Source organism: Hypanus sabinus, chromosome 11, assembly GCF_030144855.1.
Source record: "Hypanus sabinus isolate sHypSab1 chromosome 11, sHypSab1.hap1, whole genome shotgun sequence".
NCBI lineage: Eukaryota > Metazoa > Chordata > Chondrichthyes > Myliobatiformes > Dasyatidae > Hypanus > Hypanus sabinus.
The window spans coordinates 68912484-68925942 of record NC_082716.1 but is presented as its reverse complement, the minus strand read 5'-3'; the positions used below and the strand labels follow the sequence as shown (position 1 = coordinate 68925942).

At 38.1% G+C, this 13459-nt stretch overlaps 1 protein-coding gene across 1 annotated transcript in view; it reads left to right on the top strand.

Annotated features, from left to right (window-relative positions):
• Positions 1–12932, top strand: part of LOC132401499 (uncharacterized) — a 35427-nt gene extending 22495 nt beyond the window's left edge. Inside the window, exons 14-19 of the mRNA XM_059983526.1 lie at positions 29–129; positions 2250–2378; positions 5357–5440; positions 6269–6386; positions 6791–6950; positions 10856–12932. Of these exons, the coding sequence (XP_059839509.1) occupies positions 29–129; positions 2250–2378; positions 5357–5440; positions 6269–6386; positions 6791–6950; positions 10856–10993 (730 nt within the window). The 3' untranslated portion in view covers positions 10994–12932. The remainder of the gene's footprint in view (positions 1–28; positions 130–2249; positions 2379–5356; positions 5441–6268; positions 6387–6790; positions 6951–10855) is intronic.
• Positions 12933–13459: the final 527 nt, after the last annotated feature.

Genomic DNA, 13459 nt, shown 5'->3' with positions numbered 1-13459 from the left:
CATGTCCTTTTTCTTTCAATGGTGAAAGTGTGGAACATGCTAAATTAATGAACAATAGTTTAAAAGACCACAAAAGAAGGCATTCTACTTGGCTACAATCAGGTGATGATGCTTCAGATGCTGAACTATGTAAGTGTTAAAAATTTTAAAAACTGCAATACCAGAAAAATAAATTAAAAGTTAAAACAGAAAATAATGAAACCACTTAACAGATCCAACAGGATCTGTGAAAAGAGCAAGAGAATTAATGTTCCAGGTTCAAGACAAAGAGTCTTCAATCTGGAATGTTAATTTGGTTTTCTTATCTACAGATGCTGTTTGATCTGCTCATTGTTTTCAGCTTTTTCTTTTGTTATTTTAGTGCTTAAATATGCTACATTTTTATCACACAGAGTCATAAAACACCACATCACGGTCCATGCTGAACAATTACTTTGCCTAGTCCCATTGACCTGCACCTGGACTAAATCTCTCCATACCTCTCCCATCCATGTACTTATTCAAACTTCTTCTCTTAAATGTTGAAATCGAACCCACGTCAACCACTTCCGCTGGTAGTTTGTTTCACATTTTCACTATCTTCTGAATGAAGTAATTCCCCCTCATGTTCCCCTTAAACATTTCACCTTTCACCTTTAACCTCTAGTTCTAGTGTCACCCAGCTTTAGTGGAAAAAGCCTGCTTGGATTTATTTAATCTATACCTCTCATATTTTTGTATACTTCTATCAAATCTCCCCTCATTCCCCTATGCTCCAGGCAATAAAATCCAAACCTTTTCAACCTCTTCCTATATCTCAGGTTCTCAAATCCCAGCAATGTCCTTGTAAATTTTCTTAGCACTCTTTCAATTTTATTCATAACTTTCCTGTAGATAGGTGACCAGAACTGGACACAGTACTCCAAATTAGGCCTCATCCAACTTCAAGATAACATCCAAACTCCTATACTCAATAAACAACATACACAAAATGCTGGTGGAATGCAGCAGGCCAGGCAACAGCTATAGGGAGAAGCACTGTCGATGTTTCGGGCCAAGACCCTTCGTCAGGACTAACTGAAAGGAAAGGTAGTAAGAGATTTGAAAGTAAGATGGGGGGGGGAAATGTGAAATGATAGGAGAAGACCAGAGGGGGTGAGGTGAAGCTGAGATCCAGAAAGGTGATCGGCAAAAGGGATTCAGAGCTGGAGAACGGAAAGGATCATAGGACGGGAGGCCTAGGGAGAAAGAAAGGGGGAGGGGAGCACCAGAGGGAGATGGAGAACAGGCAGAGTGATGGGCAGAGAGAGAAAGAAAAAAAAGGAGGAGGAAACGCAAAAAAAAAACTAAATATATCGGGGATGGGGTAAGCAGGGGAGGGGCATTAACTGAAGTTAGAGAAGTCAATGTTCATGCCATCAGGTTGGAGGCTACCCAGCCGGTATATAAGATGTTGTTCCTCCAACCTGAGTGTGGCTTCATCTTGACAGTAGAGGAGGCCATGGATAGACATATCAGAATGGGAATGGGATGTGGAATTAAAATGTGTGGCCACTGGGAGATCCTGCTTTCTCTGGTGGACAGAGCATAGGTGTTCAGCGAAACAGTCTCCCAGTCTGCATCGGGTCTCACCAATATATAAAAGGCCACACCAGGAGCACCGGACGCAGTATACCACACCAGCTGACTCACAGGTGAAGTGTCGCCTCACCTGGAAGGACTGTCTGGGGCCTTTTAAAAGCTTTCTTTACAACCCTATCTACCTGTGATGCCACTTTAAAGGAATTTTGGATCTTTATTCCCTGTTCCCTCTGTTCTACACACTCCTCAGAACCCTGCTCGTCACTGTGTAAGATCCACCCTGGTTTGTCCTCTCAGAGTGCCACTCCTCACATTTGACTCTGCGTATTTCTGAATATATGATAAAACAGATTCCACAAATCTCAGAAAGCAGTAATTTAATGAAAATCAATATTATGTTTACTTAATTATTTTTTTCAACATTGTGAAGAACTTGATGGCATTTGAGGAGAACTGATTGATTTCAGACACTTATTTAGTAATTTCAACCTTGTTAAAGTATTCACTCTTAAGACTAAAGGGCCAGAATTTCTGTTTATATGCAGTTAAAAGTAGTGCTGATGTAAAAGATAATAATTTATTGCATGTGAAAGAGATGTTACACACTTTCTAAAATACATAATAAGAGTTACTTTATTGTTATCTAATTTATATGTGAGCAGTAAAATGAACTTTTTTTTTCAATAAAGGCAATGGAATGGATTATTTTTCTGACACAGAAGCATCTGTGTACTCAAAACCAAGTTTCATAAAAGCATCGCACCATAAACAAATTTACTCCAGAAACCACAAATCAAATGGCACCTGGTCAGATGAAGGTAACATTTACTCAAAACTTACAACTACCTTTGATAAAGGCAGATAACATATGTTATAAGATATTCATTTTAATAGGCTGAATGCCTATTATTAGTGATTCTTTTTAATCTTTTAATTGAGCAAAAACACAATTAAGGTGGGCAGGTGTAAAAATGAGTCCACAAGCTATACATTTTTAAGTTGTACTTTCATTTTATGAAGAGTAGTAGCTTTAATGAGGTTATGTAGTAACTGTATTTAGATGCTGTATGCTGATTTGCTTATTCCGCTGTGAATAAATCATGGATCTGCAACAGGAAATAGCAGATCTCAAGCAAAATTGGATGAAGATTTTAGCATAGCAAAAACTGTAAAGAAGATTGTGAGTGCATTCCAAATGTAAAGGGCTTAGCTACTGAAGGTACAGCTGTCAAGTGATGTAGTAGTGCACAGATTTGTGGTGAACTACGTGTGCCTGTCTGGACATGCCCCCTGCTGACTGCTCCTGTGGCTCCTCCCACAGGCCCCTGTATAAAGGCGATCAAGGCCTGAGGCTGGCCTCTCAGTCTCCAGGATGTAGTATGGTGGTCACTCACTGCTTGTTCCTTCTTCCAGTCAATAAAAGCCGATATCTCGCCTTTACATCTCAGAATGAGTTATTGATGGTGCATCAAGATTAAAGTTGGGTTGCTTAAGAGGCCAAAACTGGGGAAGCACAGAAAACATTTGGAAGAAAACATTTCATTCAATAGATGACAAATGTGCAGCTCACCATCAAGTATTCATGAATGTTTTATTCTTTTTCAATTATCTGTAAAACATTTATGGATCTTTATATATAGTATCCTGTGTAAGATCTATGGAGAAAAAAACAAGAGGGTAATAATTGTTCTCATTCTTTCAATCTTATTGCTATCTTAGTAGGGTTATAGACTGCCAAGGTTGAACAAGTGCTTGACAAAGCAATCCCTTATCTATGTCAGGTCTCACCAATGAAGAGGAGGCTGTATTGGGAGCACAAAATGCAATAAGTTACACCAACGGACTCACAAGGAGTGTTTAGGGCCTGAATGATCATGAGGGAGGAGGTTGTAGTTGTAGTCTCAGGTCAGAATCAGGATCAGGCTTATTATCACCGGCATGTGTCGTGAAATTTGTTAACTTAGCAGCAGCAGTGCAATGGAATACATGATAGTACAGAACGAAAAAAAATAGATCGGTAGAAAAATTTTCCAGTCTGAAAGTGATATATTCCTTGGAGCCACCTGCTGTCAACTCTCCCATGGTGCAGTATGAAGCACATACTGGTACAACTGATGAAGCACATACTGCTCACGTGGAGACAGAGGCCTTCCTAAGTCTTTATGCCTAGGTGGACCGTCAAGTCATTCTAGTTAGAGCTCAGCTAGCTGTCCCCTTTCATCAGGCTGCTCTTATTTCTTGGAAAATGATTGTTGCCAATGGAAGCAGGTGACTTTTATATGAGAACAAATGAATAAGAGCTGTGGGAACAGTTATCTTCATAAATTAGACCATAACAATAAAGGAGTTGAGTTGGATTTATTGACCTTATCTGTAAGTTCTGAAGCAGACCAGATATCTAGTTCACTGTGTACCAATTCCCAAATTGTTCTGATAGAATTGTGAGGCTAGAAAGAGCCATTTCTCCTCAAGTTATCTGGATCATTCCTCTAGTTTTCTGTCATTCCCCTCATTATATCCCAAACTGCAGCCTGTCAGCATAAGACAATGCAATACCACATAGTTTTTGTTATGGCCAATTGCAGTGACCCCACCGAAAGAGGTCCTTACAAAATGCTGGAAGAAGCCACAAGGGATCATTGTATAGAATTGGTAGGACCAGCCAATCAAGATGTAAGCTATTCAGTAAGGGAAAATATTATCCCACAGTTAGAATGCTTCCTTTAGCATTAATAGGTTTAGATATACCTTCATCTGAAATGTTGTCAGTATTTTCCATCCTAACCTTACAAATGAAATTTGCAGATGCAATGACAAAACAAACTTCAGAAGTTTGGAGCACTGCTGGTGCACTGGTCTTTGTTAGTGTAACAAGTGTGTCTTTTGTTAGTGTAACAGTGATTGCCTATGTGAGAAGTTAGACCTATCATGGAGGGCATTGTTCTGTTCAACTTTGATTAGCATCTTGGTTTACCCCTTCAACAAGAAGATGGAAACGGGGCTGGTATAGTGAATTTTCTTGCAGATGTGTTTAAAGCAATCTGTGTCTTGTGTGCTTCTCAGTCATCATTACTTACATACTTGTATTACCTAAAGCAATCCTGCCCTATGTTCTCGGGGTATAATTCTTAATGTTTCCCATGGGAAGCATATGTTGCAAAGAAGGAGAATGAATATTTAGTTCACATGCATCAACAATACACCTTGTATGAGTGTGAGAAAGAATAACATTGCAGACATGAAACAACAACTTAGAATAGCTTTTTAATAGAAATGGGATTATTGTTTTTCAATGAACATGAGCCTGAGTGAAGCCATCAGATTTTCAAGAGAAATTTAATTTTAGATTAATCACATGATATTTATATATTTATACATTTTTTTTAGATTCATTACTGTTTGTTGATAGAACTTTACCGCCACACCCAAAATGCTTGAAATATGCCACTTGCATCTTGCATCTAAACTATCAAAAAGGCTTGTTTGGAATATAAGACCTAGAGAGTAGTGAAATGGAATTCTAGGGATTAAACTAGTTGAACTGCTAGGCCTGCAGTATTGTGCAGAGCTGAAGCAATTAGGGTAGTGTACATGCTTGCATGAGCCCAAACACTCTTCTTCTATCTGCTTTATCTATCTAAATTCTCTTGGTTTCTAGGCATACCTTCTATCAGATATATTTATATCTTATGAGTTGGAACTGAATACAGACTCAACTTTTAACAGTAGAAAGGAGATACCTCATTCATTTTTCCCGGTCGAGTGATTATTGATATATATTTCTTTGCATGCACAGGCTTGTCCTCATCATCAAATGGACAGAATTTGCAGAGAAGGAGAAGGAACACAAGTTCTTTGCATAACAAAATCATACCCTTTAGTGAGTACGCAAAAGAATAACATTGTGGAAATGTCAACCCTACCAATGAGACCATATTGTTACAGCACAAGTGTTTATTTAATATTACTGGGATTAATGATTTTTTAACCATAAAGCACTGAATTTGAGCCATAATTAAGTGATTCATTTTTCAAGAAATGTTTCAGGTGGAGACCTTCAAGACCATATGGCAGGAATACACATAGCTCAACGTAAATGGCAAAAGGATTGTATCATCTCCTAAACTATACATGAACCTACTCTATCTGGAGCAGAGTTTGTGAACCCCATGGTGGGGGCTCCAGAACTTGAGAAGCCACAGAACTAAAGCAGAAGCACATTATCCTCAACACAAATTCTGTAATTTACAACAGTGTACATTTAGCTAGTTTGAGTTCGGTTTTGTCTTTAACTCCCAAGATCGCTCTAGATGGCTAGATTGAAAAATTAATTAAAACCTCATACACAAACATAATTAAATGAATCTTAGTCTTTTGAATCCATTTAAAAAGGCAATTATTTAATACAAAAATGATTTAAAACACAACTAACTGCATTCACAGCTGTTGGCCTTGCAGCTGGTATAATGACGGGAAACTATGTGATCAAAGTAAATTTAAAGCACAGATTTGATTAAGGTACACCTAGTTGATACCTTTTGCATTAAAAAAATCCAAATACCATGAAAAGTACTGAAAAAGTAAACATTTAAAAGATTTTTAAAAATATTCAGATATTTAGATAACATCTATTGAAATGATTATTTGAACAATATTGAGATTATTTAGAAGTACATATGGAGATATCATCTTTATATTTATTACACAGAACACTTCTCTGAGAGTTCCTCACGACAAAGTAGGAGTGAGCACACTTCTGGTGACAGTATTTCATCTACTGCAGCAAATGAATATTCTGAAATGTTAAAATCTATTTCACCAGTAAGGTGAGTGTATTTTTGTAAGTTATAGTTTTTTTTTTGTCTTTTATGTTCTGCTGCCACAAAACAACAAATTTCACATTAAATAAGACAGTGATAATACATCTGATTCTGACTCTCTCATAGGTTAATGCCTGCACTGTTGGTGCAACCTACACTGAAGCAACCATTGCTTCATGGTCCTGAAAAATGTTGTCTTGCTTTTACTGTGTACTGTACCAGCAGTTATGGTCAAAATGACAATAACTGACTTGACTTGAAACAATATGAATAACTGAATTGACTTGACTTGAAACAATACGAATAGCATTATTTTCATTAACAATCTAGTAGACAAAGATAATTTTCTCCATGAGCAGACTATTATACCACTTTATAAACTTTACAAATGGAATTTACCTTTTTTGCAGATCTACCATTAATTATTCACCAATATCAAGGGTTTCTAAAAATGATGATGTACCTTCATATGAAATAATCAAAAGAAGATTACAGTGTTTACCAAACCAAATCTATAGCACTAAGTATTTTTGGAGAAATTGCATTGACAAAAGCATCAGTATTCCAGAGGTGAGTAATGTACTACTACTGTATAGGGTCCATGACTCTGCTGTTGCATTGCCTCACATAGACTCTGTGTCGTCTTCTGGGTAAATACAGGTGCAAACAATCCACTTAAGATCTCCCCCATCTCTTTCAGTTCCACATATAGATTACCACTCTGATCTTCCAGAGGACCAATTTTGTCCCTTGTTGCTATCCTTTTGCATTTAATATATCTGAAAAAAACCTCCTAGGACTCTACTTCACTTTGTCTGCTAGAGGAACCTCATGTCTTCTTTTAGACTTCCTGATTTCTTTCTTAAATGCTCTCTTGCATTTATTATGCTCCTCAAGTACCTCATTTGTTCCTGCCTGCCTATACCTGCTATACATCTTCAATTTCTGAACAGGGCCTCAATATCTCTTGCAAACCAAGGTTCCGTAAAACTGTTGTCCTTGCCTTTTATTCTGACAGGTACATACAATACAAACTCTGTATTCTTAAAATTTCACTTCTGAAGGCCTCCCAGTTGCCAGAAAAAATCCATACTTGCCAGATCATTTCTAATACCATCAAAATTAGCCTTTCTCCAATTCAGAATTTCAACCTGAGAAATAGACCTGTCCTTTTCCATAATCACCTTGAAACAAATGACATTAATAATCACTAGATGCAAGGTGTTTCTCTACACAAACTTCTGTCACCTGCCCTGTTTCGTTTCTTAATAGGAGATCTAGAATCACACTCTCTCTAGTTGGGACCTCTAAGTACTGATTAAGGAAACTTTCCTGAACACACTTGACAAACTTTTCCAGTCCAGCCTTTTTACAGTATAGGAGTGCCAGTCAATATGTGGAAAGTTAAAATCACCTACTATCAGAACCATGTGTTTCTTCCAACAGTCTGTGACCTCTCTATGAATTTGCTCCTCAAGTTCCTCTTGACTGTTGGGTGGTCTATAATATGAACCCATTAATATGTCCTGACTGAGCACTGCTGTGACATTTTCTTGTCTAGTAATGCCATGCCTCCTGCCCAATCATATCTAAAACAACGGAACTCCGGAACATTGAACTCCAGTCTGCTCCTCCTGTAGACAAGTCTCACCAATGGCTACGTTGTCATAATTTCACCTGCTGATCCATGCCCTAAGCTCATCCGCCTTCCCTACAATAGTCTGTACATTGGAATATGTGCAACTCAGAACATTAGTCCTGCCATGCTCAACCTTTTGATTCCTGGCCTTGTATGTAGACTTAACTACATCATGCATTTAGAACATAGAACATAGAAATCTACATAACATTATAGACACTTTGACCCACAATGCTGTGCCAGCCATGAAACCTACTCTAGAAACTGCCTAGGATTACCCTACTGCATAGCCCTCTATTTGTCTAAGCTCCATGTACCTATCTAAAGGTCTTTTAAAGACCCTATTGTATCTACCTCTAGCACCCTCGCTGACAGTGCATTCTACGCACCCACCATTCTCAGTGTGAAAAACTTACCCCTGACATCCCCTCTGTACTTACTTCCAAGCACCTTAAAACTATGCCCCCTCGTGTTATCCATTTCTGCCCTGGGAAAAAGCCTCTGGTGTGGTGAACTACATGTACCTGTCTGGACACGCCCCCCCCCCCCCCCCCCGCTGACTGCTCCTGTGGCTCCTCCCACTGACTGTGGCTCCTCCCACAGACCCCGGTAAAAAGGCGATTGAGGCCTGAGCCCAGCCCTCAGTCTCCAGGATGTAGCATGGTGGTCAATTGCTGCTTGTTCTTTCTTCCAGTCAATAAAAGCCGATATCTCACCTCACGTCTCAGAGAGTTATTGATGGTGCATCATCTGGTTATCCACATGACCAGTGCCTGTCATCATCTTATACACCTCTATCAGGTCACCTCTCATCCTCTGTCGCTCCTAGGAGAAAAGGCCAAGTTCACTCAACCTATTCTCATAAGGCACACTCTCCAATCCAGGCAACATCCTTGGAAGTTTCCTCTGCACTCTCTGTAGTATCTACATCCTTCCTGAAGCGAGGTGACCAGAACTGAACACAGTACTCCAAGTGGGGTCTGACCGGGGTTTTGTATAACTGTGACATTACCTCACTGCTCTTGAACTCAATCCCATGATTGATGAGTGTGAGTGTGAGTGAGTGAGTGAGTGTGTGTGTGTGTGTGTGTGTGTGTGTGTGTGTGTGTGTGTGTGTGTGTGTGTTTAATGATCCATTTGTTTCTGTAAAGGCTTCACACTAATGTTTGTGACATTTCTTTGTGGCTCAACTCCTTTGCACGAGTGTTCCTTTCAGTTTTGCTATAACTTCCTTGCTTCTCTCTCATTGTCTTTCATACCACATTTCAACATGAGCAATGACCAAAGGGTTCCACAAACAGATTTCAGAGGCATTACACCTCATTGATAGAATAGCATGTATATGTTTTATAAGTTCAGCATTTTATGTTCAAGCAAAATTTTTGAGTACCTCTTGGCAACCACCTTTGAAAGGAACAGTTCACTTGTCATCCTTCAAAACCCAGTTAGCTCCCAGAGGCCAGTTCCCAGATTAGTTTCTGTATCATATCTCTTATTAGCATGTTATTAGTATTGTTATGGCTACTCATGTGGAGCCTAAACTCTACTGATGTGAGCAGTCACCTAGGAAATTGACTTAGGTTATGTACTATTTCTGTTACTTACCATTGACTTGGACTTGATGGTCCTAATCAGTGTCACACTGTATATAACTAAATGACCCAAGGAATGCCAATATATATTTTGCTTCAAGCTCTTATGGTAATATATTGTATATTCTTATCATCTTTGGGTGATGAAGTTTTCTTTATTTGATTCCTAGTGGCTATCTTACAATTATGTCCAGTGATAAGTATGGCTCTTGAATGGAAAGTTTTCCTTACATTTACCTTACTAAACCCTTTCATTAACTTAAATACTAAAGTTAATTCCTTTATTTTCTCCTTTCTATAGAAAATGTTCCTCCCTCTTCCATAATAAATTAATCTCAGTTTTGATACATCCTTTTGAATATTTTGCTGTTATATCCTTTTATTGCTAAGTGGGTCAGAACCATCCACTACTTCAACTGTGCTCTAACCAGAGTTTAATACAATCTCCATGTACATGTGTCCTACTCAACTGCATCTCTCTAGAAATGAACCATATAGCTTGGGTTGTTTTAATTAAGACCTTAGTATCCTGTGCCGTTACTTTCAGTGACTATTGTCATTCGTATCTGAAGATTTGCTCCTTTGCCCCCTTTAAGCTCCAGTTATCTGGCCTGTATGTGGTAGCCTTATTCTATCCATCAAAATGCATCATACATTTCTCTATAGTTCATTTGCTAAAAATACAAGCACACTGCCAGCTTATTTAAGATGAGTATTTTTCACCTTCTTCCTCTGTATCAAATTAATAGTAGACTCAACTAGATCACAATCTTGATATACTAAAGAGAGAAACAAGTAGTGAATTGGATGGCCTACCTTTATTCTGCAGATTCTTTCTTGCATTGCAACACACAAAATGCAGGTCAGGCAGCATCTATGGAAACAAATAAACAGTCAATATTTTGGTCAGGACTGAAGAAAGGTCTTGGCCTGAGCTGTCGACTATTAAAGATGTAAGTTGGAAACATACATGGATCCAGCTCATTGCTATCTCCCTCTCCTTTCCTTTTATATGCTGAGCTCACAATCAATTGCTGATTGAGTTGGACCTTTCACTCTCAATGTGACAAGATAGCTTGTAAAATAGAACTCTTGGCTTGATCACTTGCTCCAGAACTTTTATTTTCTCATTTAACTTGCTTATTACCACATAAAAGGAATCCATATTGAAAATTTTAGATACATGCTTAATTTCTAAATTTTGAAATTTCAGTACTTTAATTGGCAGATTTTTCTCAATCCAGATTTCACATCTGAACACAAATCTGGACAGAGCAATCGAGGCTGCACGTAAAATGAAGAAAACAACCAGGAGAATGGTTAACATTTTGTCTGCTGACTTGGCCAAGACTGAGTACTATAAATATTTGTATGATTTGTAATATTTTCTTTATACTACAGATTTTCCTTGTGCAATGATGTGCAATATTATGTATCAAAATCTTGTAATGTCTAGAGTAAGAATATATCACCTTGATGAAATAATTTTCTGCATTCAAGGCTATTATGCAATTTTGGACCATTTTCATTATTGTTTCAGTGATTTCTGATAATCATATAAGTATTAATATGCAGCTGCTTGTGCTCGAGTCTCTATCATTGGTAACTAGAGAAGGCACTACAACTAGACTTCCAGAGGGTTGTACTCACGTGCTTGGCAATTCTGTCTCCTGCAGATCAAATCACCCCAGAATGCCAATTTCCTTTTGCACCACAGGATTATCGAAAATGTTACTGAATGTTAACCCGTACTATAGCATAGAATATAATACATACAAAGTACCCATTACAAATGAAGCAAACTCTTTGAGGATAACTGACATAGCTTAGGACAAACCTGTCAAAAAAATGATTATTAGTTTTCATTGCCAATAATGAGAAAGTCAATCTAAATGTGACTGTGCAAGTTTGCACTATTAGCCATTCTTAATAAGGGAAAGCTCACGTTTGGCTTCCATGGCATAATGGAAGTATTTTTCTATCAAACGTCATGATATATATGATTACCACAGCTCAATGCCCACCTTTCCCATAGTTTCTGTTCAAATCCCTTTAATTGGATTTCTGCCCTCTCCTTTGCACAAAGGATGCCCAGTTTAGCACTCTTCTGTGAAAGTACTTGTTGTGTTATCCTGCCTTGCCCTTTTCAGCATCCCTCAGATGATTGACAATGTTATCCTTTTTGACTATGCATCTCAATTATACATTCCAGTCCATCTCCATTACATTATCCTCAACTTTACTCCTTATTTTATCTCTGCCAACAATGGTCTCTCAACATGTGGTTATCTGAAGAATGCACTCAAGCTGTCATTGAAATTTTCTGCATTTGCATGATCCCTGCCTCTGACTCTACTTACCGGTGTGTGCCAGACCATCACAGCCTTAGATAGTGTTAGATATATAAAATAGTAAAAGCTATAGGAACCCTCTTTGGAATTACCACCACCACCAAGTTCAAGAGACCTATGTTCAGTCCTGACCTATAGAAGGTTTGCACTTTCTCCCTGTAGGGTGGTTGTCCTCTGGGTGTTCCAGTTTCCTCCCATGTACCAAAGACTTGTGGGTTAGTAGGTTAATTGGCCACTTCAAATTGCCTTCAGTGTTTACATGAGTGATAGAATATGGAGAGAAATAAGATGGGATTGATGTAGGATTGGTTGTAACTAGGTATTGATGGTTGGTGTAGTCTTCATTAACAGAAGGGCCTGCTTCCACTCTGCATGATTCCTTTTGATTCTAAGCTGCAATAGATGAACTAAATTCTATAAGAAAACAAAAATAATAAAAGAACATATTTATAATCTTTGTGGAAAAAAAAAGGTATTGAAAATAAATCTTAAAGATGTTCTCTGGTAAAGAAATCCATTGAAGATAGCATGATTAAAGATTATTTTTATTTGTCACATGTACATCAAAACCTCGAAATATCCAGTGAACGGCGTCATTTGCACCAACAACAAATACAGTCCATGGATATGCTGGGGGCAGCCCGCAAGATCGCCATCCTTCTGACATCAACAGAGTGTGCCCTCAACTTGGTACCCCTCACCATATGTCTTTAGGTTGTGGGAAGAATCTGGAGTACCAGAAAAAACCCACGTGGTCACGGGGAGAACATATAAACTCCTTACAGACCGTGTCTGGAATTGAACCCTGGCAGTGTAATAGCATTACACTAACATGCTGCCCAAGAAATAACAATAAGATTTTTTACCTTAACTTGTACTAAACTGAGCAGTACTTACACAAAGTGACAGAACATACAGAATATGGCACTGTGATAAAACTTTATTTTTAATCATATGATAAACATTCAGAACTAAGACCTCTTTTTAGGACTCTTTTTCTTTAGTAATATTTTCCTTTGTTAATATGTTAATAGCTGGTTTATTCTATATATTTGTCTTCATAGATTTAAGACTCATTTGGAATAAACAATAGTGATAAGGTTATTATTAGTATCTAGATTAATTTTTGTGTCATAAATTATACCAGGTCAATCTTTTGATTTGAGGGGCTTTATATGCAAAAGTTACCTGCCTAGTCAAGTTATATAATGGAGGATTCAGCATGAAGGATTGGAATATCTTGTTAGAGAATCTGAGGAACATGCTTCCACATGTTAAAGTTACTTCCACATGTTAAAGTTGAAAGGTGAGAAGTTTAGGGGGAACATGAGGAGAAACTTCTTCACTCAGAGGGTCATGAGAGTGTAGAATTAGTTGCCAGCACAAGTGGTCCATGCAAGCTTGACTTCAAAGTTTAAGAAAAGTTTGGACAGATACATGGATAGTAGGGATATGGAGGGATATGGTCCAGGTGCAGGTCATTGGAGTAGGCAGTTT